The sequence below is a fragment of the Tenrec ecaudatus genome, chromosome 1, assembly GCF_050624435.1.
Source record: "Tenrec ecaudatus isolate mTenEca1 chromosome 1, mTenEca1.hap1, whole genome shotgun sequence".
NCBI lineage: Eukaryota > Metazoa > Chordata > Mammalia > Afrosoricida > Tenrecidae > Tenrec > Tenrec ecaudatus.
Genome location: NC_134530.1, coordinates 238,148,172 through 238,171,607, shown reverse-complemented (window position 1 = coordinate 238,171,607; position 23,436 = coordinate 238,148,172). Strand labels below are relative to the sequence as shown.

The window sequence follows — 23,436 nt, the reverse complement described above, 5'->3', positions numbered from 1 at the left end:
ATAAGGCTTTGAACGTGTTGTCAGGAGAGACCAGTCCCTGGAAAAGGAGTTTATGTTTATTACAGGCGAGGGGCCTCGGAGGAGAGGAAGGCCCACATGAGATGGACGGACCCACAGCTGCAACAACAATGGGCTCAAGGAGAGGATGGTTCAGGACTGGGCCTGCTTTCGTTCTGTTTTGCATAAAGTCGCTGTGAGTAGGAATCAATTCGATGGCACCTAACAACAAACAGCAATCAATTCTATCAGGAAATTCTACTTTATCAATAAAAATTTCTCTGTAGTTCTTAAAGGTGCCCTGGAGGTGTAGTAGTTACGCTTTAGGCTGCAGTCTGCATGGTCAGCAGTTTGAAGCCACCAGCAGCAGCATCACAGGAAAAAGACGGCTTTTTATGCCTGTAAGCAGTTCCAGTCTCAGCTGCTCACGGGGACGGCTATGAGTCGGCATTGACTCAGTGGCATTGAGTTTGTGTTTTCTGTTGTCGTGAAGCATCCTATGTGCAAGCCTGTTCCCAAGGTGGCAGAGGTGGGAAGACTTATTTCTCAGTTTTCACACACTGACAAGCACCTCTACCGCCATGCCTCAGTTACCATTGTATCAGGTGGTAGGTACCATTGCTTCAGCACATTGTATAAGATCCAAACAGTTAATAATAGCATGTCACCAAATTATGTTTATTCACACCTTTATTATAAACCCAGTTAACATTCACATTCTTGTCAGACACCACTCTTAAATGGGCCTCATCACCAGACTTTGGAGAGAGAAGCATATCAATTCATAAAACATGGATAATTTCATTGATTCACGCGATATTAATTTTAGCTTGCTGTTTCATTTGTTATTTATTTTCTCCCTGTGTGACACTCTTGCCTTAGAGTAGATCTGACAGATAGTACGTGGTGTTTTCATGTTGCCATGATGTCTAATCATGTCAATTTCATCATACATTGATTTGATGTGTTCCCTAGGATTTTGCTGTGCATTACTTGCCATTATGTCTTTCTTATCTCCTTCCATGTAGGACCTGTTTTGTTGCTTATTCCCATGGGCTCCACAAGTCCAAGAGATCCTAATTTCTAGTAGCCTCTGATGTTTCTCTGTCCATTTTCCTACTGTTGTTGTTGTTAGGTGTGCTGGCGTCAGTTCGGACCCATAGCCGCCCTATGCACAATAGAACAGCATGGACCAGTCCTGCGCTATCTTTACAGTTGTCACAGTTTTCCTACGATGGAGCTTTTGTGGGTTTTTTTCTGCGTCTGCCTGTCATCCATTTCATGAGCATCTCGGAGCTTTTGCATTCTGTTCAGTCATATTTATTTATCTCCAAACCTTTGAAAGTGAAGATGAACACTCAGGGAAACATAAAATTAAATGTATAAAAGCATACACAATTCTTTTTAAATTTTAATTTTTCATCTAACTCTTATCCTTTTGAAATAAAAATGCTCCTACTTGTTGCCTGTCACTGCCAGTGTATAAGAACTAGCAGGCATGCTTTGGTTTCACTCTTCTCGTGACCATATTGTCTCTTTGGGGCAGAGTCGCTGTCCTGACTGTGTTGGCTGACCCGGGTTATCCCTGGGTTTTTGAAGTAGACAAAGCCTTTCTTCTGACACACTTACTTGATCCTCCCACCAACATTCAAGTTAGCAAGTGAGCACACCGTGGGAGTTGGTTGGGGCAAGGCGGTGGGGGTGAGGTTTGGTGATGACTACACACAGCCCTTTCTGTTAGTTGCGATGGAAAACACAAGCCCAGCCAAACCTTGGGGGGAGTGTACCTAAGTGAGAGAGGAATGACACCGAGATGTATTTCTTCATCCCAAATTATCCTTTTGACATCCAGTCCTAATTTCCAGTTGCCTTTAATCTACACTATAGTATTGAAAACTAATGTGTGCTTTCCAAAATTCATACGGTTGTCCCTGTACCTTGGACAAAAATCAAATAAGGTCCCGTAACTGCACATGTTAAAACTTTTTAGTTGGCACCTGAAAGGTCATTTTAACCAAAACCAAACGCACTGCCATCGCGTCACTGCGACTCATAGCAACGCCTTGGACAGGGTAACATCACCCCTGTGGCTTTCCGAGACTATAGCTTGTTATGGGAGTAGAAAGCCCCATCTTTCTCTCTCAGAGTGACTGGTGCTTTTGAACTACTGACCTTGCAGAGCACAGCCCAACATGTAACCACTAAGCCACCAGGGCTGCCTAAAAGTTCATTATATCCTTCCTAAAGTGAAAGTTACATAAAAATCTACATGAAGCACAAATGTGCGTGACACATGAATGGATGGATGTATTGTGAAAAGAGCTATATGAGCCCCCAATAAAATGATTTAAAAAAAGAAAAGAAAATGATGATGGCAACAAATGTGCAAATGTGCTTGACACAACAGATGTTTGTATGGATGGTGATAAGAGCTGTGTAAGCCCCCAATAAAATAATTTTTTAATCTACATTAAGCAATACTGAGAGTGATACATCGTTCTTGGAAAAATCTTAATTTTATAACATTCTCATAATTGGGACTGGTCATAATTTAAGAAACAATAAAACAAATTTTTATCATTTTAATAAAATGTTTTGTTTTTTTAAGCAGGCTTATTGAGTTATTTAGATCATATCAGGGCTTCTCAATTCATTTGTTGTTGGGTTTTAATTTGCACCAGTGTCTGACATTACTTGTGTTGTGAAGCACAAGGACCAGTGCTTCTGGAACCCTCACATCTAACTTGGGATCAAATAAAAGCACTTGTATTGCTGGGATTATACAGCTCTACTTTTTCTTAAAGGACCTTGTAGAATCATGTTTCCCAAACCTGTTCACTTGCTCCTGCTTAATTTTAGAGGTGTAAGTATTAAGATCTTGCCCTAATAGTCACATAATTTGATCATCTCTGGATACTGCCTTCTCTAATTTTTTTTATGGTATTAATTGATGGCAAGAATTTTTTTTTCTTGTAGCTTGCCTGATTAGTAGTCCAAAGACTCTCCTCTAATGAAAAAGCAATGATAGATTTCATCAGAAAACCAAAACAAGTGTTCACAAACCCATACTCATACCAACTTTGTCCCGTTCGGTTACAAAGGGTGTTATTCATACCGACACAGCACGCTGGTTTTCAGAGCACAGGTGACTGCCGTGCTGCCGCTGTAAGAAGCAGAGTCACAGACGCTCTTTATTCAATCTTCTAAAGAAGCAGAGATGTTCAAGGATCCGGCCGCTCGCTCCTCCCCGAGCGTCATCTGCTGTTTGGGAAGGAGCCCTCATTTGCACAGATACAAAACTATTTGTCATTGGGCAGGTTTGCCAAAACTAAATGTAACTATTAATTACTACATTTTTTGAGCAGCTGTTAATAAATTGGGATCGGATAACTGTTCATTAGAGTTCTGGTTAATGACATGGACTGTATTTGTTTAATGTTGCTTTTCACAGAAATTATCAGACCCAAAAAAGGAAGTGAAGCCTTCTTTTAGTCAAGGTCCAAAGTTGTAAATTTGGGCTTTGTAGAACAACTTTTCCTTTTTCATAGGAAAGCTAGCGTAATTTAGTGATGTATTTCAAATCAAGTTTTTTTACTCAACAGTTTATATTTTCTGTAAGTTCAATTTAAAACGATGACTGGAAGTTGCTTTTAAATATTGATGTGAAAAGGAAACTATTAAAAAAAAAAGGAAACGATTTGGTGCTTTCTGCTCTTTCTGAGCCTGGAGTGGACCCTGCCTACCGACAGGGAAGCTCGTTCGACTCTTCCCATGTGTTTGCATGAACGAACTCATAGAACGCATGCTAATAGCCCCTTTAGTTAGAGTGTATATACTCAATGTCTGCTTAATGGTAATACATTTACTACATGTGTGTTCTAATTACAAAAGAAGACTTGAATGGCTTCTGGGTATATTTCAGGGACACTTACGAGTAGAACAGTTGGGAGCATACCACCTGTATGAAATAAAAGTGGTTTTGCGGGGTTTAATTAGTCTGTTTTACTCTATCTGACCAAATTATTCTATTTTTAAAAGACCCTATTCTCAAATAGCTGGTTCTCCTGCCTCCTGTCCTGTTGGCATCCTAAACTTCCAGTATCCCTTGCCAACACTTTAAGCTAACAATTATAGAGGGTTCTTTTAAGTTATAATTGTACTAAATAAAATTAGACAACAGCTAGTTAGAATTTAGAGAGAATGCTTTTCAGTTTGAATAACCCACACAACCGGGGAAACGGGGGACGTGTAATTTGGAAAGTGTGTTAGGTGCCCAAGGTGTACAAAGTGGGAGCAGTATAAGCTATTGCACTGAAAAAACAAGCATTATTTATAGCCCACTCTTTCTTGTATTATGGTCGATGGACTCAATGGTTACAGCCAACGAGAACGGCAGTCGACATTGGACGTGGTCACTAATGATGGCAAACAGTTAGCCTGTGAAAGCTGTTCCACTGACCTGTAGCTGAAATAAATGTGTGGCGTGAAGTTCATTCCCTTAAGGACAGGTGTCTTGCTTCACAGTTGGCCCTCTCTAAATTGGTCCTGTGATTAAATAGGCATGGGCACCGAACTAACCTTCAACTCCCCGAGACGGTTCCCCGAGGAAATGATTAGGGGACACCGGCAGGGCCATGCCCAACAGCTTGTCCCAGACTGCTCCTGGGTTCTAACGTCATGACAGGTACGTTTGAGGCTCTGCTAACCCAATGTGCACAGATGCCGAAATACTCCCCAGAACAAACAAGTCAAACGGTCCCAATTTATGAGAAGAATCATTATACGACTTACAGTTTAAATCAACAGTGCGGCAGCAGCCGTTCCATGTCACCCTGCATCTTATTATATCCATAAAAAAACCTACTAATTTTGTTTGCTGCAACAATGCCTTAGGTTTAGTTTACTTATTTAGTTTATTTTCTATCTGTACAACACAGATCACATTAACTCTTGGATTCTGAGGTACACTACTGTTTGTAATAAGACAGTGACCAGTCTGTAATCTTAAAACTTTAATGGGTATATGTGCACGATTCGAATATTTTACTTGATAATTTATAAAAGATCCAAATCTATATACTTACCTATCACTCATTTTAGCTAATTTTTGTTGCCCCTCAATCAATTTAAAAATAAATTCGATATCCTGAAAAAGGTCCATCGAAGTAAAAACGCTTAAAAAATCATTTTCTTTATAATTCGTATTTTCCATTTGCTTTTTCTCTTTTGAAGTAAAGTTGTTGTTGTTGTTTTCCGTACTCCTCAGTGATTTGCTTGTATACCAAATTATTGGTAAGGATTTGCCTTTGTGTAGTCCATATACTTCTGATCAGTTCCCACTCATGCCCAATTATATTACACTAAATTAACATAATTCAACAGATGTTGATATTTAAATGTTTTCTGGCATTCACATCTTGGACAGCTGTCTTCGAGCTTAGGGAAAAGGCAAACATTTAGAGTTAAATGCTGAACATATGCTTAAATTACTAATTAGAAAGATGGAATAAAAACTATGCATTATCCTTTCTAAGGACAATAAACCTCAAGTATAGATTTCTAATCTTTTTACATCAAATTACATTCCAGGGGTATACGCAGACTAGACGACATGGACTTCATGGATAACTTAATTTAATTTCACATTTGATGACTCAAAAGTTATGTAGATTTTCTCTCAGTGAGCTTTAAAAACCCTACAATGGAATCTTACTAGCAGCCTAAAGGGGTAAAAAGATACCCACTCATATGTGGTAAAAGAAATTTTTTGTTTTATTTCCATTTTGTAATGGGAATTTCCATTTTCACAGAGGTACAGAGGAAAGTTCCATTTATTTGATTTCAAAAATTTAATTTATCCTTCACAAACTCAATTTAGGCAATTACCACTCTGTGGCTGTCTTGTATCTTCTATACCCCTCCCCAATTCCTTCCACCAATGTCAAATTATTTTGAAATATAACTCATAAATATCATTTTCACTATAAAGTATATAACCAAGTCTTTCTAAAAAATGGTGTATTTAAAAAATAAAAGCCACAACATCATCACTTCATGTTTAAATGAAATAAAATACAGTAATTCCTTAATATATATTCAACTAGTGTTCAAATTTCTCCAAAATTTTATACTCTTTACCTTCTACATTTTTTTAAATTGGGGTCCAAATGTGAATCTCTTATCCTTGATTTGTATCTATCATCTAAATTTCTATTACTGTATAAAATCCCTTTCTCTCTCTCCCTATGTTTGAAGAAGTCAGGTCATTTATGTTATGTTTTCCCACTAGTGACAAAAGTTCCTCATTTTATCTGCCTGATGTTATTTAATGTATACCTCTGTCTTCTGTGTTTATTGTCGTCAGGATTCATAGGGGAGATTTGATTAGATTTGGGTTCAGTTTCCGGGTGGGATATGGAGTCCTAGGGGCGTGTGATTCTGCCTTGGGCTGTGATCAGCATGGTCTGCAGTTCAAAACCGCTGGGCAGTACTTGGGAGAAAGCTGTCCTACAGGGAAGCCGCGAGTCAGAGCGACCTGATGGCTGTGAGTTTGATTTTGGTTTGATGTTGGATGAGGGACAAGATGGTAGAGTAGACCTCTTTCACTTGCGGGAAAAGCAGTTCCTCACCCATCATCTCTAGCCACAGTGTTCAGTGAATCACTGAATTCGTGCATTTATTGGTATTGACATAATAGTGAGAGTTCAGAGCTATCATTTTGGTTTGTTCAGCATTTGAATTTTCTTAAAGGCTCTTTTTAACTCCCTTACTACTTTGTAATCGAGGACACATCGGGAAAGTTAGAAAAATACTTGATTCTTTCCCTGTAGTGAATTGGCTTTCAAAATTAATTTTGTTTCAAAATCACTGATTTAAACAAATATAATGTTTTGCAATCCTTTGTACTTGTTATCCTAATCGAGGCAAATGTTGACTCATGTTCTGTCAATTAGAGGTTCTTCAAGTTGTTTCCTGAGTCTGGTTTCTTTGCTACTAATTAATACTTTCTTTGCTTTCTGACACATATTTTCTAGGCTCATCTTGAACTTTTCTTTGTCTAGACAAAAACATCAGCCATTTATCAAAGAAGATTCTGAATCTTTAATTGGGAAATAATCTTTAAGAACCAATCCAATCGCTGGAATGTAATTTCTAGGCTTTTTCAGGAATTTTTTTGTTTTAAGTAAGATAAAGTGTAGTTGGTCATAGTGATGGAGTCAATTAAAATCCAATACTTCATTGTTCTTGTTTTCAATATTAATTTTAATCTCTTTCATCCATGTTAACAATATTACATCTCAATGTCACAGGATAATTACTCATTTATCCCACCGTACACAGTCAGCAGTCACAGAATCATCAGAACATCATGACCATCGGTAAAATAGTCACTGAGAGGAGTTTAATATTTTCTTTTCTTTTGTTCTTTTTGTTTGTTTGTTTTTTTCCTAAGGGTATTCTGTCCAATTCCTTTTGAAGTCACTTGATTGAGTTTTTCTAAATGGAGATGTAGCAGTGTCTTCCTTACTTTCATTGTAATTTTTAAAGATTACTTTTTAAGTTATTTAATTTTATAGTAATATAAAAATGCTTGCCGGTTCCATGATAAATCAGTACAAGGGAGCCTTCACAGAGGTTTTGCCTCTTGGATCCTTTCCTCTCTCCACTTAATCCTTCCTCATGGAAGTAGCTATTGTCTTTTCCCATTACTTCTTTTACCTCCTGGTAGAAATAACTAACCAAACATCTGTTATTTTTGTATATACTTTTCATTCCCTTCCATTTAAAACTCTCTCACTCTACATGTACTACAAATTACACTCGAGCACATAATTAACAATAAAGATGCTGTCTCCTGTAATAATCGTTTAGTTTTAGTTGTTCAAGTAAATGTATTTGTAGTGATCTGCACCAATTGTCAGAATTATTTTTCCTCCAGTTAATCCCTCTCAAAGGAACTACAGTAACAATATTCCCTAAATTCTGGCATGTCCCTTAAAAAAAGTTTATTGGGTCATAATCCAGATAACATTCAATTCATTACTTCAGTCTTATCAAGAAAAGTTGTACAGTCATTACCAAAAATAAATTTTAGAACACTTTCTTCTCTTTTGTACTCCTTTTTACCAAGCTTCCCTTCCCCGCCATCTCCCCTTGCCATACTCCTGAGAAACTGTTAATCCGGATACTGTCTACAAATTCATCCTTCCTGGATTTCATATACTGAAAAACATACAATAACAAAAAACAAAGAAAAATATCCAACAAAATAAAACAGAAACCCCAATCCAAAAGAAAGCAAAAGTATTAAAAACCAGAACTTTACAATGGGTCAAAAGGGAGATCAAATTTAAGGTGTGATAGTTTCATCTGCCGCGCTCCACTCTCCAATGCACTCTGACTGGTGTCCAGGCTGTTCACTTCCCTAATCTCTGTTCAGAGGGGGGATATCAAATAAAATGCTGTATTTTAACCTAATTATCTCTACTGTAATCCTCTCAATAATCTTCTGTCTGGGACACTACACTCAACTGTGGTCACCGTGTCCTATTCCCCCGAGGTTTGATCTATGTGTGAGCCCAGCACATGGATTGTAGGTTTCCACTGGGATCCATAGCCTTCTGCAAATCGGGGGTTCACAGTTAAGCGTGGGTACCATTGTCTCCATTGGATTTGGCCCTTTTGTTTGAAATCCTCGAATTGCCCAGGCTGGTGTGCTTCTTCCATGTAGAATTAGTTGCCACCTCACTTAGATGGTTGCTTGTTTGAAGACAGACTTTGAGACCACAGGTTCTCGTCTTTCTGACAGCTGGTGCCCATTTCCTCGGTGATCTCTTCATGAAGGTGAGCATCAGGCAGGGCCGTGGCCTATGAACTGATTGTTGGGACTAGGTCAGGATGAAGTACGAACCCAAGCTCCATTCATGTATTTTGGTTTGTATATGTCTTTGGTTCACCTTAGAGACATCACTGTCATTTTATGTTGAAGAATCACCTCCCGGGGCATAAGATAATTGTAATGATACTGTCATTAATCTAGCCATTGGTAGAGAATTTAAGGCACAGTTGAGAAAAGGAGATTATACAAGTATAAGTTGGCTATGAACTCCAATACATAAATTATTGATTTATACAGATTAAACTCTTTAAACTACTGGACGCTATTTACACAAAAGAATGGGAGTTACCAATAAGGAAATACTTTCTATAATATTCATTGACGGTGGCAAAACCAAGCCTACAAGATTAATACATTTATCAGTCGTGCAATGAGGGCATTAAAATACCAGGCCACCATTCATTGCTCACCCTCAAGGCAAGAGAGCCGAGCCAAAGTCCAAAAACCACCCGTCTATACCCATGTTATAGTAACCATCTGCTTATTCTCGCTCTATGAAGTTTCAGTCTCGGGTGCAAGGGCTACACTGACATGTTCTTAATAGTTTGTCCATGGCCTTTACACTTCAAGGTCACTTTAAATATATCACTTCATCGTCTATGTCAAACATTGCTCAATGTCTTTATTTTCTTACACATATATAAGGGGGCTTCTAAAAGTTTGCCATAGATTTGAATGAAAGTCAATGGAATTTTCCACAAACTTAAAAAAGCCTTCTTGTAAAAGCTTTGGTTTTGCCTGGTTACCTAATGTATATTTTTGTTTTCTTTGAAGCCTAAGAAATTCACTGGACTGTATTCTCATTTTAGTCCTTGTAGATGTTTTTAATTAGGGATAATATTTGCTACTTCATTGAATTAAAAAAAATAGCAAACAACCTCACTCCCATCTAGTCGATGCTGACTCATAGCAACCCTGCCCTGGTGGGTTCCCGAAAACTATAACTTTTCATGGGAACAGAAAGCCAGTCTCTCAGGAGCAGCTGCTGGTTATTTCAAACTGCCGACCATGTGCAATTCAGTCTAATGCCTAACTATTTCAAGATGGGTTTCTTCACTTAGTAGTATTCCTGTGTATCTCATTGCATTTGCTCAACAAGATTTCATTATACTTATATTGGATCTTCTTTGCCTGTCTTTTTTGCCTAAAATTTCTCTAATCCATCTGATTTTTTTATATAGTTTTCATATTATCATCCTTTGCATATGTCATAATGCTCTCTATTCTGTTTCTGCATTGTATTTTTTCAATCTTACATTTCTTCTACTGTAGTTCCATTTCTGAAGTACCCTTCTTTTATTTCTAAGTCTTACTTGAACTATGCCATCTCTCTTTAAATTATTTAATAAATCACTTCATCTCTGAACCTTTCTCATTGTAATACATGTTCTTTCATTATCATATTTTCTCTTAGCTTATTTTAAAATAATTGGTTATAGTTTTCATTTTTGCAGTGTATTTCTCTGGGGTGCTTTATAATCTTCGAAGAACTTTTTTCAGGAATTGTGTGTGTGTGTGTGTGTGTGTGTGTGTGTGTGTGTGTGTGTGTGCGCGCGTGCACGCGCTTGGAGGAGGGAGAAGGAGAACAGGACTTTCTGATGTCATGGCTGTGTGGCTGTAGAGCTTCCTCTTCTGTGATATCCCGGAAAACAATCAAAATGATGGCTCGTATTTTCCAAAATACAGGTCCTCTGCTTCTCACCCATTTTTGTATGACCCTCCTTTTTACCCTGATGACGACTTCTATCCTGTTGTCATTCTCTTCGAGTTCATCATCCCCCCCCTCCCCCCAGTAGTTTAGTAACGTCCGAATATTTTATAGTCCAAGTTCATTCCGTTCCACAGACCTATTACATCTTGATTCTCTTGTACTCATTTGTAACCTGGACCTACAGAGCAAGTCCTAAATTTGGTTCCTTTTTCCATTGTAGCTCTGCATTTTCAATCAAGCGTGTTGGAACATTAGGGATTTTGTGGGCCACAAAACTGTTCAGTAACTTTCCTAAGTTCACCAGGTGGAGAAGGAGGAATTGAAATCTGCCAGTTTGGGCTCTAGAATCCACATGCACTGGGGCTTCAGATCGTCCCTGGAAAACTGGAATTAAAATAATAGACATTTTCTAGGAACTTTTGAAACACCCCATATATATGCCTCTCAAAAGAAAAATTTAAAGTAGACTACCCAAGTAGGAGAACGAAGGTGTTTTTCTTTCTTTTTCTTTATAAGTATTACAACAATATAAACTTACATTTGTTGAATCTCCACTATGCCTTTAATTCATTGTATTTTCAAAATCTTCCTATGAGGTATGTATTCTTATTGTCCCCATTTTACATATGAGGACCAAAGAGAAAAAAATCTATTGGCGATGAAGTTTTTATAGAATTGTCATCTTCATCAACTAATTTCTAATCTATATTAAAGTTAAGATGGTGGCTCTCTGAAATCTGATTATCTTTTTTTTATCAAAACTGTTAAAGCAGTTTGGGAACAGCTTTGAAATAGTAAGCTTACAATATTATTTAGCTTGCTTTATTTGTGTACAAAGACAAATTATAATCCTGACACATGTTTAATCATTTTCTATTTAGATCAGAAAATTTTAAAATATAGAAGCTTGGATGCTCTTTATAATGAATATACAAATGGCAAAAGAAAATTCTCAGCTGATATTTAAAATTAATTTTGTAGCATAGCTCCCTTTGCACGAATATTTATAGGCAATAAACTTTTATAAATCTAGCACAGTCGACTTCTTCAGATGAAACTTGAATCAACAAAATTACAAAGGACATCTTTTTTTTTTTTGATTCGGAGAACGGAGAGGATACCCGACCGAGCGGTGGTGTAAGGGAAATGAGGCTAATATTTTGAAGTGGCGTTTCGAGAGAAGAGGCCTGTGGTGGCCCGTGCTGGGTGGGTGAGTTAGGGATCCGAGGCACCCCGCCCCATGCATTGGCGAGCAGGGGCTACCCCAGGCCTGCCGAGGGGCACGGGGGCGAGGCGGCGAGCTGGTGGAGCTGGAGGGTGTGCAGCGGGGAGTCGGGGAGTCGGCAGAGAGCGCCCAGCCCCGCAGCCCTCCTGCGCGGCGTCCTGCGCGCTGTCCACAAAGGACATCTTATTCCACGGTTTTAGTCGCAAGGCTATTGGACCCCAGTGCTTCAAAAGTTGCAACTGAACGGTATCAGGAGAATCCTAGAGTGCTTTTCCTCCTGGTTACTGAGCCTCAGTTTTCATGAAGTCACCAAAGGCCTGCTCGAGTTTACATATGGCCATTGTGTTAGGTGTCACATTCTAGCCAACATTCACGAGCAAGTCTGTGAAAGTGTTGTGGACAAAATGCCCATTCTATTCCACATACACACCCTTAAAAATTAGAGAAGAGGAAGGACAAATGAAATGATTATTTCAGAAAATTTAAGCTTTATGAAATGCAACATTATGTAGACAGAGTAACATTTGAATTGAGCCTTATAGGTATGCCTTGTAGTATGCATTATGTAATATGTATTTAACTGAAATACAAGAAATGAGCCACATAAGTTTTGTGGTTCTTTATTCCAGAAGTAGGCAATTCTTTATGAAAGAAATTTGAGCTACATTCAAAATGTAGATTATCATAAGCACTAGTTACCATAAAAATTCTGGCATGTCGTGTTAAGTTTTATTTAATAAACTGCTAAATAAGTATGTGATATTGTCAAGTTATGTATAAAGAGTTAGGGGAATATACTTTTTAAAATATTAGATGTGCGCGCCGTCAAATTTTCAAGGAGTATGCTGTGTACATGCAACTAGATGACTATAGTATAAATGATAGAAAACACTCTTTTCTCCAAAGAGTGAAAAGTTATTTCCAGCAATGAAAATCAGCCAAAAAGCAGCATGGAGGTGGTAGCATTTCAATTGGATCACAGATTTCCAGTTAAATTCTACCAATAAGCAATAATGTAACCGAAGTTCAAAGTAAGTCGATGATGCAGCCTTGGCGATATCAAAGTAGAAGTAGCTCTCCGAGGTGTCAGTCTTTCTGGCCTTTTCTTAAAAGGATGAGGCCCTTCCTCCACATGAGGAGGTATTCCTATTTCCTTCTCAGTATCTAGACCATTGGCAGCCACATCTCCTCTTCTCTGCATCAGTTATCCTCAGGAAATACGTATTAGTGAGTGCGTATAGCATTGACATTACCATACGTCTCCTCAACAAGCACAGTGGCAGGATGCTTTCTAGAAAATCAAAGCCATGCTCAGTGTTGAGCCTGTGTTTGCCAACCCAGTCATGCAGGGTAAGTTGCAGACAGTATAGACTGAAGGAAACCTCTAAGCATCAAGAGCTACCTTGGGGATACATCAACAGTTGATGTTATCTCTTCATTTGAGTAGTAATTTCGGACTGCACCTGAAGCAAAATTCAGAACTAGCTCTACAGAAACTTATTGATCGGGAGGCCTTGTTCCACGGAATCTAGTTTGTCAATTTGACTAATAAATTGATTGCCTCAGTCAAGGAACTGACTTTATTTGTTTGTAGAAAGTGTTTTTTTTAATTGTGAATAGACAAATATATTGATCCTTACTGAAACTTGATTCACCCAAGACAGCGTCATCTCCTCCACATTTCCAGATTTGCACTTCAGCCACAATGAATTATGTGCACAGCCTGAAATGTGACATATCGTGTGTGCACATTCTCACACAGCCTAGAAGCTCTGACTTACTGATTTGAAATCCGTCTTGAAAATTGGGTTGGAATCATTTTCCCACATGACCAGTAGACTTGAACTCTTACAAAATGAACACCATACCTTTTCAATTTCTCAATCCTGTCTTATGTATAGAATAAGCCATAGCATGCAATGAATTTTCAGTAGAACTTATTAAATAGGGTATAATAAAATAAGTTGAATGAAGTAATATTCAGGAGGAAAGTTAATTCTCTTGAGGCAAATTTACCTTGATTTAAATGTAGTAACTCCATTTTTCTGTATATGTGGTCTTTGACAATAGTATTTCTGGACCTCATTTAGATATGTAAAGCATTGTTTTATTTTGGTTTTGGTGGGGTTAAATGAAATAAAATACGTGTAAAATGTCTAGCAAAATATCCATTAAAATGAAAAACATTTTCCACACATATATGTTATATATTAATATATATAATTTACACACACATACATATATATATTCTTCCCTTTTAAATCTACCATCTTCCAAGCTGATGAAAGAAAAAAAACTGAGCCCTCATCTCTTCCAACATACTCTCTCAGGACAGAGCTTGCTGCTTGGTTTAGAGTAGTGTTTCCCAGCGAGGGTGATACTGCCCCCTGGGGGTGGAGGGGCACACTGGAATGATCCACAGGGGCTGCAAAAGCAGATTCCTACACCTTATCCTGCAGTGTGGGCTATAGTACAACAGTGTTTAATCCCAGGAGTGAACGGAGTAACTTTTTTTCTGAAAAGGGGTGTTAGTCCCAATAAACTTGGAAACTTACAGTTTAACCCTAAGATATCAAAAAGGGTACAGCCATAACTTAGTGTAATTTAGTAAACACATACAACTACTGTGTGCTAGATAAAGTAGATGTAAATATGAGTAACTCATGGACTTCACTCAAAAAAGGAATATTAGGAACATTCAATAGCTGTAATAGGCATCATAAATGACAAGCAGGCCATTATATGAATATTTTGCAGTAACATTGGAGACGGAAGATAAGGATAAGATTTGAATCTATATCCTGCCTTGAGAGTTCGTTTATGTAAGATATATTAGCAGCATCAACACCTCAGCTTATACCATATAGACACATATCTTGTATTTTATGAAGTTATCCAAAATAATCATTTTTATTTTGAAAAATGTACAGCCTTATAAACCTGCAGGGGCAGCCCTGCTCTGCCCAATAAGGCCATTATGACTCAGAATCGACCCAATGGCCAGGAGTTCGGCGTGGAGCTTGCTAGTGGGTCAGAATTGGACCTCACTCCTGCTGGGAAGGTGGGCATGTGCACATCTTGCACGTGTGTCATCAGGTCCTTGGACCCCCTGAAAGTGTTCCCCTCCCCTCATCCATCTCTCTCCCTTGCTCACTACTCTCAGCCACGCCGACACTGCTCTGAGGAGTTGGGAGCGTGCCAGCAGGCAGGGCACCGGCAGTAGTGTCACCATGTCCCAGAGAAGCGACTTCCTCGACACAACGGTGCCTCCTGAGGACGAGGAGCCACGCGGAATGAAGAGCTTCTTAGCCCAGGACCTGCCTGGCATATAATAAACACGTAATAAATAAACAGCAGCTCCCCTAGAGGCCATCCATAACATGCCAAACAGACTGGAGGAAGTATGTGTCAGCTCCCTCTTTGAGGCAGACGGTCCTTCGATGTTGCTGGGGCAGATTACTCCAGTGCCAGGAGCTGCAGCCAACAGGTAAGGGAAGATTAATCAACAGTTAATTCACCCATGCAGGCTGGCAAGGATGATAACCAGAAGTAGCTAGCTGGTGATGCTTCAATAAGGGTCAGATGGCCCAGGGTTAGAGAATGATGCCCTGCTAGAAAAGCCTGCACCAGATTGAATTTCAGGCCAGCACTCTCATCTGGGAAGGTGCCGACAAGCTCCTACTTCTTAAAGGACTGAGGTACTAGATGTTTACTGAGAGAAAGACCCAGGATGAGTGAAGGACTCCCTTCCGAGGAATCAAGGCTGCGTTTAGTCCCCTTGTCTACAATTTCATTCAGCCTTTGTGAAGGTCAACGTGATTCAAAAGCAGAGGCCCGGTGACTTGCAGCTAGCAAGCTGTATACGGCTCTTTCAGTACGCACATGTGGCTCCAAAGTAGACTTGAAATTTTTGAAATGGTGATTTCATTTGTTTGTGAAAAGATATGGCTCTTGAGTGATCTTTAAATGGTTGTGAGGGACAGCATGGGCTCCTCCACCTCAAAAGTTTGTTGATTGTAGAGAGAAGAGAAAGGTTGGGGAACGAAAATGCTGTCCACGCCACTAGCACTATATAGACAAACAGCGCAAGGACCAAGAGCTGGGCAGGGCGATGGGCGACACCCCATGCAGAGGTCGCTGGGCATGTCCAGAGGCCACGTACATGTTTGACAGAAACCCCTGTGTGCCATGTAATGCAAACCTCTGAAGTTGCGAGGACAGACTGATACGTGGAAGTACTTGATGCTTGATGTCCGTTTGTTACCAGCAGAATCAGCGCTAGATACTGATGTTTACTCGTGTGACATGTTGAGCCCCACTGATGCACTCGGTGAGGGGAGGCAGGTTGATCTGGCCGAGGAAGCTCCCACCAGGCGGGCTTTTCACCCCCGCTCTCCACGCTGCTCACTGCTCCTCGGGTGACACCGCGGCCCTGCCTCAGCTCCGTGCAGCTGATGCCCTGTCCAGGCCTATATTTTTCTAACTGACAGTGAGTGTTCTTGCCAAATGCCAGGGACCCTGGTCACATCTGTTGGTCTCCCCTCTCCAGCTTGTCGGAGGCTGCTTGGGAATGTGTTTTGTCCAGGGGGCAGCTCTAACTGGGCCTAATTCTCTGAAAAGCTCTATTTATTTGTAAATTAATACAAGGAGGAGACCCTGTTTCTATTGTCTCCTCTTTAAAATCACTCTGTTTGGCACTGCCTGCTTCGTGCAGGCTTTGTCAACTCCGGGCCAGAAGCCAAGTTTTCAGGCAAAGTCCACCTTAGAATGTTGCTTTTCTCAGTTATGTTTGTTACTGTTTCTGCTTTTTTTAAAAAAGCTTTATTTCCTCTAGTGAAAATGTCCATCCTTTTGCCTTCACACTCTTCTGAAAAATAGCTTGTAGAGAATGATGGAAAGATCCAAATGAAATCGGTGTCTACAGTAACGAAAAGACAGGAGCATCTTTCTGATTTGTGATATCTGCTTGGAAAGCAAAACAAAAGGCGCGTCTTTCCAGTTTCTGCTTCATAATTGAGAAGAGGGGAAATTTCAGGACCCATGAATGGGAAACCATGTATAAGAGAGGCCTTAATAAGTTGGTGGGAAATCGAATGAAAAGATGATGGAGTTCTCCCAGAAACTTTTGGAAGCCCCCTTTTATTACAAGAAAAAGACCGACCAATATTCCTCATGAAACTAGGCACTGTGTGATAGTATTGAAAGCGTCAGTGGGTATAAAGTAAGCACATTTTCAGTTGTCTCCCTTTTCTCCCCAGGCAAGAGCTAACTGAAACAAAATATATTGAGACTCCATTGGCAAATTTCCTGAACACACCTTACAAAAGGATCTCAGCCTTGTTTTAAAAATAAGCAGGGGTCTGTTCTTAGAACAGTGCATTGTTGTTCGTCAGACTGCCCCAGTAAAGATCGTACAACAAACAGACCAAAAATACTACCATCACCTTGAGCGGTAATCCAAGGGTTGTGCTTTGCAAAGATAAATGGCTCATTTATACTGAAGGAACAAGACTGCCTTTCAGACATCCATCGATTTTCAATGAAAAAATAGCTGCTATGGTTTACATCGAGTGGCCGCAGTAACAGGAGGCCTTGCTTAGTGTTAATTGTAGTGCCTCCATCGCACCTGCCCTAGGGGAGCAAGGCGGGCCTGGGTGGGGGTGGCACCTAGATAGGATAATCTTACCAACCAATAATCCAGATCTCTCAATGTGCTGTAGCACATGGTCGGTTCTTGATAGAATTACCAAAATATAGCTAGCTGTTTTTCTTATGGCTTGGGGCTTCAAATTCAATGCGCTGACTTGATTAAGTGTAACTTCATTCTCCTTGAACGGGTGTCTCTTCCTTTGTAAAGCTCTGTTGCAGATCTGGGGAGGAGAGTTGAATGAACATGTTAGTGTGGATTTGGTTCTGTAATGCCACCCACAGGTGACTGTCCGGTCCAGGCAGAGGCAAAGAGCTTTCAAGGAGGGGGTTGTTGCTGAAGTTTGTTCTTCCACCGTCTTTGTAAACAGGGCCTCCTTCCTAACAGCAATATTGACTTATGAGTGTCAGATTGATGCAATTAAAATATCCCAGTTCTATACAGCTCATGTAAGAACATGTAAGTAGAAACTAATATTGCTAGTTACAATTAGCCAGCTCCTATGTATCAGCCTCTCAATTATTTCTCCTAATTATCTCTAATAAAGAAGTTCTTAGGAGAGACCCTACTGACTTACCATTTTCTTTTCTTTTTTTTTTTTTAAAAAGCTTAATATGAGCTTTGAGTGCATCAGCAAGTAATAAAGCAAGCTTCATTTAAAAAAAAAATCTGATCACCTTTTGAGTGTCTTCCACCCTGCTCACTTCCTTATCCAGATACTAATATGATAACACAAAGAAGATTGATGAAAGATAAACAAGCGGCCATCTAGCTGAGAAGCATCAAAGCCCACATGGAAGAAGCACACCAGCCTGTCTGACCACAAGGTATAGAAGGGACCAGTTATCAGACATCAAAGAACTAAAAATCATATCTGTGGGTGCCCACCTCCCTGATATGATCACTGAAGACAAACGTGTACATAAGCAAATGTGGTGAAGAAAGCTGATGGTGCCCAGCTATCAAAAGATATAGCGTCTGGGGTCTTAAAGTCTCGAAGATAAACAAATGGCCATCTAGTTCAGAAGCAACTGAACCCACGTGGAAGAAACACACCAGCCTGTGTGACCACGAGCTGTCGAAGGGATCAGGTATCAAGCATCAAGAAACAAAAGATCATATCATTGAAAATGTGGATGAGTGCAGAGTGGAGACTCGAAGCCCATTGGTAACCAAGAAGTCACCCCTTACTGAAGGTTGTGGGGAGATGAGCCAGTCAGGGTGCAGGGTAGCAACGATGAAACATATAACTTTCCTCTAGTTCTAAAATGCTTCCTCCCCACCACTATCATGATCCCAGTTCTACCTTACAAATCTGGCTAGACCAGAGGATGTACACTGGTACAGATAGCAACTGCAAACATAGGGAATCCAGGACAGATGACCCCTTCAGGACTAGTGATGAGAGCGGCGATGCATGGAGGGTGGAGAGAATGTGGGGTAGAAACGGGGAACTGATTATAAGAGTCTGCGTATAGCCTCCTCCCAGGGGGATGGACAGCGGAGAAGAAGGTGGGGGGAGACGTCAGACAGTGTAACATATGACAAAATAATAATTTATGAATGACGAAGGGCTCATGAGGTAGAGGGAATGGGGAGGGAGGGGGAAAATGAGCATCAGATATTAAGGGCTCAAGTAGAAGGCAAATGTTTTGAGAATGGTGATGGCAACAAATGTACATATGTTCTTGACACAATGGATGTATGTATGGATTGTGATAAGAATTGTATGAGCCCCCATTAAAGCGATTTAAAAAAATGATTCATGGTCACACAAGTGTGCATTGTATGCTGGGACTATTGAAAACTTGGTTAGCTGCCTCCTCCTTAGTTTCAACCCTGCCCACTCTAAATTCTCCCCATCAGCAGCCAGTCTAGTCAGCGTTCTCCCTGCTGGTTACGACCTCTAAAAACCGCATCACCTGTAAAGGCCAGACGTCCTCGTGAGGTAGACACGGATCTGTGACCCAGGCCCAACTTCTCGATTCTTTCCTCCTTTGCCCAGACACTCCTCAGAGGTGCTGAACCTCTCCTCATTCTATTACCTTAGCGTGCTCTGTCACTTAGGGATGCTTTCTGCAGTCTGAATTCAAAAGCCGACCAGCACTCACTTAAACTGTTTTGTGGCAAGAGGACCAGCAGGTGGTATGTTGGTGTGAGTCCACAGCTCAGTAGCAAAAGGCCTGCTCTTTGGAATTCATATGCCTAGGTACTCCCATTTCCAGAATGGCACTTTCTGCTTCTGCTCAGCTGTTCCCAGTAATTCTAAAAGGTAACTTATAGTCTCTTGTTAAAGGACGGTTTCCACAGAAATCAGAGGGTGTTAACTGAAGATTATTTGCAAAAAGATAAAATCATAACTGTGATACAGCTATAAAATGAACATTGTTAAAATATTTTGTCTAATTGGTTAACTGACGGGGAATCAAGCAGATGTTATAAGTAGTTCTAGGGGAAATCCAAGAAGCTCAACTTAATATGGCAGAAGGGAATATTGTCATGAATGTTCAAGTGGCCGCCAAACTGATTTTTTTCCCACCGGGTAAAGTGTTGTCCCCGGTGGGGAGCAGAGGCGGAGAGACACCGTGGGCATGTTTATAGACAAGGATTCGTTGGCTTTGCTTTCAGCTGTCTGCCTTTTAACCTTGTAAAGCAGTTCCTGTAGGATCAGGCTCAGCTAACCTGGAAGGGTTGGCTTTCAATGCATTGTTTTCCATCCAAGTAAATTCTTTTCTATATAAAGAAAATGTATGTTCAGCAGCAACATGTTTAGAATTGGTGACTAAATAATGTAACCAGTGTTAAAAGTTAATAAAGTTGGTTGTACCCGCCACCACTAAAATTACTGTATCTCTTGTCCCTACTCAGTGTGTAAACTTCTTCAGTAATAGAAATTTGATTTTTCCCACTTTGTATCTTCTTTCTCTTCTTTTCTACTCTCACTATTAATACCATAAGGGAATTTTATGCCAAACCACTAGTAAGGGACAATAAGTGCTGGCTGAATCTCTGAATTAAGGAATTTAATAAAATTATATTATTTCTCTAGAAAATTTTGATTTGAAAATTTAATTCATCTTAAGCTTAAAAATTGGGTGCCATAGGAACATTGATTTTTTTTTAAACTGGATTTTTCAGGGTTCTTAGCTCACAGAGCCAAGTAAAACTAAAAGCCAGTAAAGATTCTATAGTTATTTGCCTGAATGGGGCATTTTGATATATTTAAGGAGAGCAAAGTAATCATTAGATAAAATTAATTTTCAAGTATTTCTTAATAATTTTCTAATTTGCATTATAGGATAAAAACATTCTTACACTTACACAAAAATTAGGCCAGTAAATCCCCATGTGAGGTTAGCATTCTTGATAAATTTGTATGGCGTATTGATTTGGCTATGTGTACTGGTTAGATTAACCAAATCATAATTCACTTGCACATGGTGCCTATTACATAGAACCTGCATTTGAAGGAGTTTACTCCTTAGATGTAATAGTTCATTATCTTTAAACATCTGATATGTGTGTACATACCTTACATTTTACTGTTAAGCTGTTGTAGTTTTGTTTGCTTGTTTCACCATTGCGACTGGGTTTGCGACTGGGTCCTATCCGGCCTCCGATATCATCAGCTATCTCTACGTATTGCTGAAAAATCATGTGCTGATAGTAAATCGGCTTCCTTGAGTTTCACCGCAGGCGCCCCAGGCCCCACCCTCCCCCCACATAAAGGGATTATGGTCCAGGAGGAAATGAATTCAGAGGCTCTCTCATCTGGACAAGTGTGAAGGCTTTTAAATCTGCTCCATCTGTGTAGTTTTCTTCATTTCCAACGAAGCCATCTCTAGGGCGGTTCTCCCACCCCACCCCACCCCACCCCACTCCAAGACGAGACAGAGTACTTCTTACTAGTTGCAGGGACAACTGAAGAGCCACTCTGGGTTTTCCTATGCAGCCTGTTTTACAAAGTTAGTCCAAGGCCCCGGAAGCCCGGTTCTAAAATGCGTTTTCTCACCTAGCTAATAAGTAATTAACTAAAGAATTCTAATAGAATGAATTATAAGGGACGACATCACTGCCATCTTTGTATCTGTTTTAAATGTTTGACGAGAATTCATTGGTGCACAATACCCTGAAAGAAACGGATCCTACTTTTCCTCTCATAAGTGTTTTTCCGCCAGTAAGGCATTAGGAACCCATTGATAACCTAGCAACAATATTGTGTTCTCTGTAGATAATTAATCTTCGCTATTTTCCCGTCAGGAGCAACAGTGCTTGATTTTATGTTGAGCCAGAAAGATTGCCAGTTTTGAAAATTAAAAAGCATTCCTTTTATATTATTCATTCCAGTCACAATTTATGATGGCGCATTAGCTGCTGAACGCTTGTCAACAAACGTAATTATGTTTCGATATCAACAAGATTGGTGGTTAGACTATGCAGCTCCATCTTTGTGGAGAATGTTTTGATTTAGGTTCAGATTATACAAGCTGTGTATTTATGTGCCCCCCCCCTTCCTTTGTTAATAGTTTTTTGGTTTTTGTTTTTTTTTCCCCTGATAATTACTTGTAGGCAAACAAGCATGCATTTAGGATCCTTATGCACTGGGGATATCAAACGGAGAAGAAAAGCCGCCCCCTTGCCTGGACCTACTTCCACAGGTAAACCGGGAAAGGGGGGGGGGGCAGGGGAGGGGCCAGAATGGCAAGCATAATTGTCTCAATCACCAGTGCACTGAAGGAGAGGCACAGTTCCAAGAATCTGCCAGAAACAAATCATTTGCATTTGGTGTCTGGATGCATTCATCGCATGTTTTCTGTGTGGGTTTTGCTGGCCTTCCGTGAAAGACCTGCCCATTCATTTGCATACCTGCCCAAATGCAAGACTGTGTGTGACATGTTGAAGGATGCGCAGCCCCAAAGGCTCTCTGTATCTTTGACCCCAAGAACTTTTCGGACTGGTGGGGAACACAGGCATAAGTAGATGACGAGGCAGATCACCCCCAAAGAGATAAACAGGCTCAAAAATTCCAAATTATAGTACCTCAAAATTCAAGCCCCTGTGTTGTCAAAGGTGGAGAACTTAGGTATAAGTATAGCTAGACTAGTCACAGCTGTGTAGCAATCTTCAATTCATCTCCCTGTACGTGGTGTTAGCATTAGAATGTTTAATAGTCCCCAAGTATTCCCACCTCACCAATGAAGTCATTCTCTAAGGACAGGGCATTCTAAGGCGTGTTGTGAATAAACAAACCCCCTAGCACTGCGCAGGGAGAGTTCATGGTAGTCCTGTGGGGACAAGAAGCTTGGCAGAAGGCAAAGCCCCAGCCCTGTGTAACGAAAGATATGTATAAGAAGGGTGTGTGTTACAAGGGCTCTTGCCAGGCCAATGGTAAAGGAGGCACAGGCAAACACCAGTGATTGGCAGAAGCTAAGTGGGCGTTAAAATGCAGGCAAAGACATTGACTAAACAGGAAAAAACAGTTAACTGTTATGCTTTTGTGATGCAGCTAGAAAAAAAATACGTGTTTTCAGTAAAGAAAGTTGGCCCGTAACAAAAGCAATGGCTTTGCCTTATTGCTGGGAATTGAAACTATTCAAACGGATAAGCGTTCTCTAAAGTTTTGTTTCATATGCCTTCTATAGGGAAAGGGATTAATTTTCCCATGATTAATTATAGGATCTGAAAATCCCATTCATGCCATCAAGAATGTAAAGCAATGAGCAGAAAAGAAGTTTGGCTCTATTTTTGGTGTGAAGAATTAAAAGTAAATAAATTACATTTGGGTGGCATGTTTCATCATATTTTAATAACTAGAAAATTAAAGAATGACTTGAAATTGGACCATTCTGATGTGGTGGCCTAGTGGTGGTGCATTGAGTTGCTAACCAGGTCAGTGGTTCGAATCGGCCAGCTGCTCCGCTGGAGCTGGATGTGTACTTCTATAAAGATTTAAAGTC

General features: G+C 40.0%; 1 protein-coding gene across 2 annotated transcripts in view; it reads left to right on the top strand.

The window, feature by feature from the left end:
* GPATCH2 (G-patch domain containing 2) overlaps positions 1 to 23,436 on the top strand; it is a 181,386-nt gene that overhangs the window by 143,542 nt on the left and 14,408 nt on the right. For both annotated transcript variants that reach the window (XM_075530380.1, XM_075530374.1), the window contains one exon: positions 22,049 to 22,137. In XM_075530380.1, coding sequence (XP_075386495.1) covers positions 22,049 to 22,137 — 89 coding nt within the window. The remainder of the gene's footprint in view (positions 1 to 22,048; positions 22,138 to 23,436) is intronic.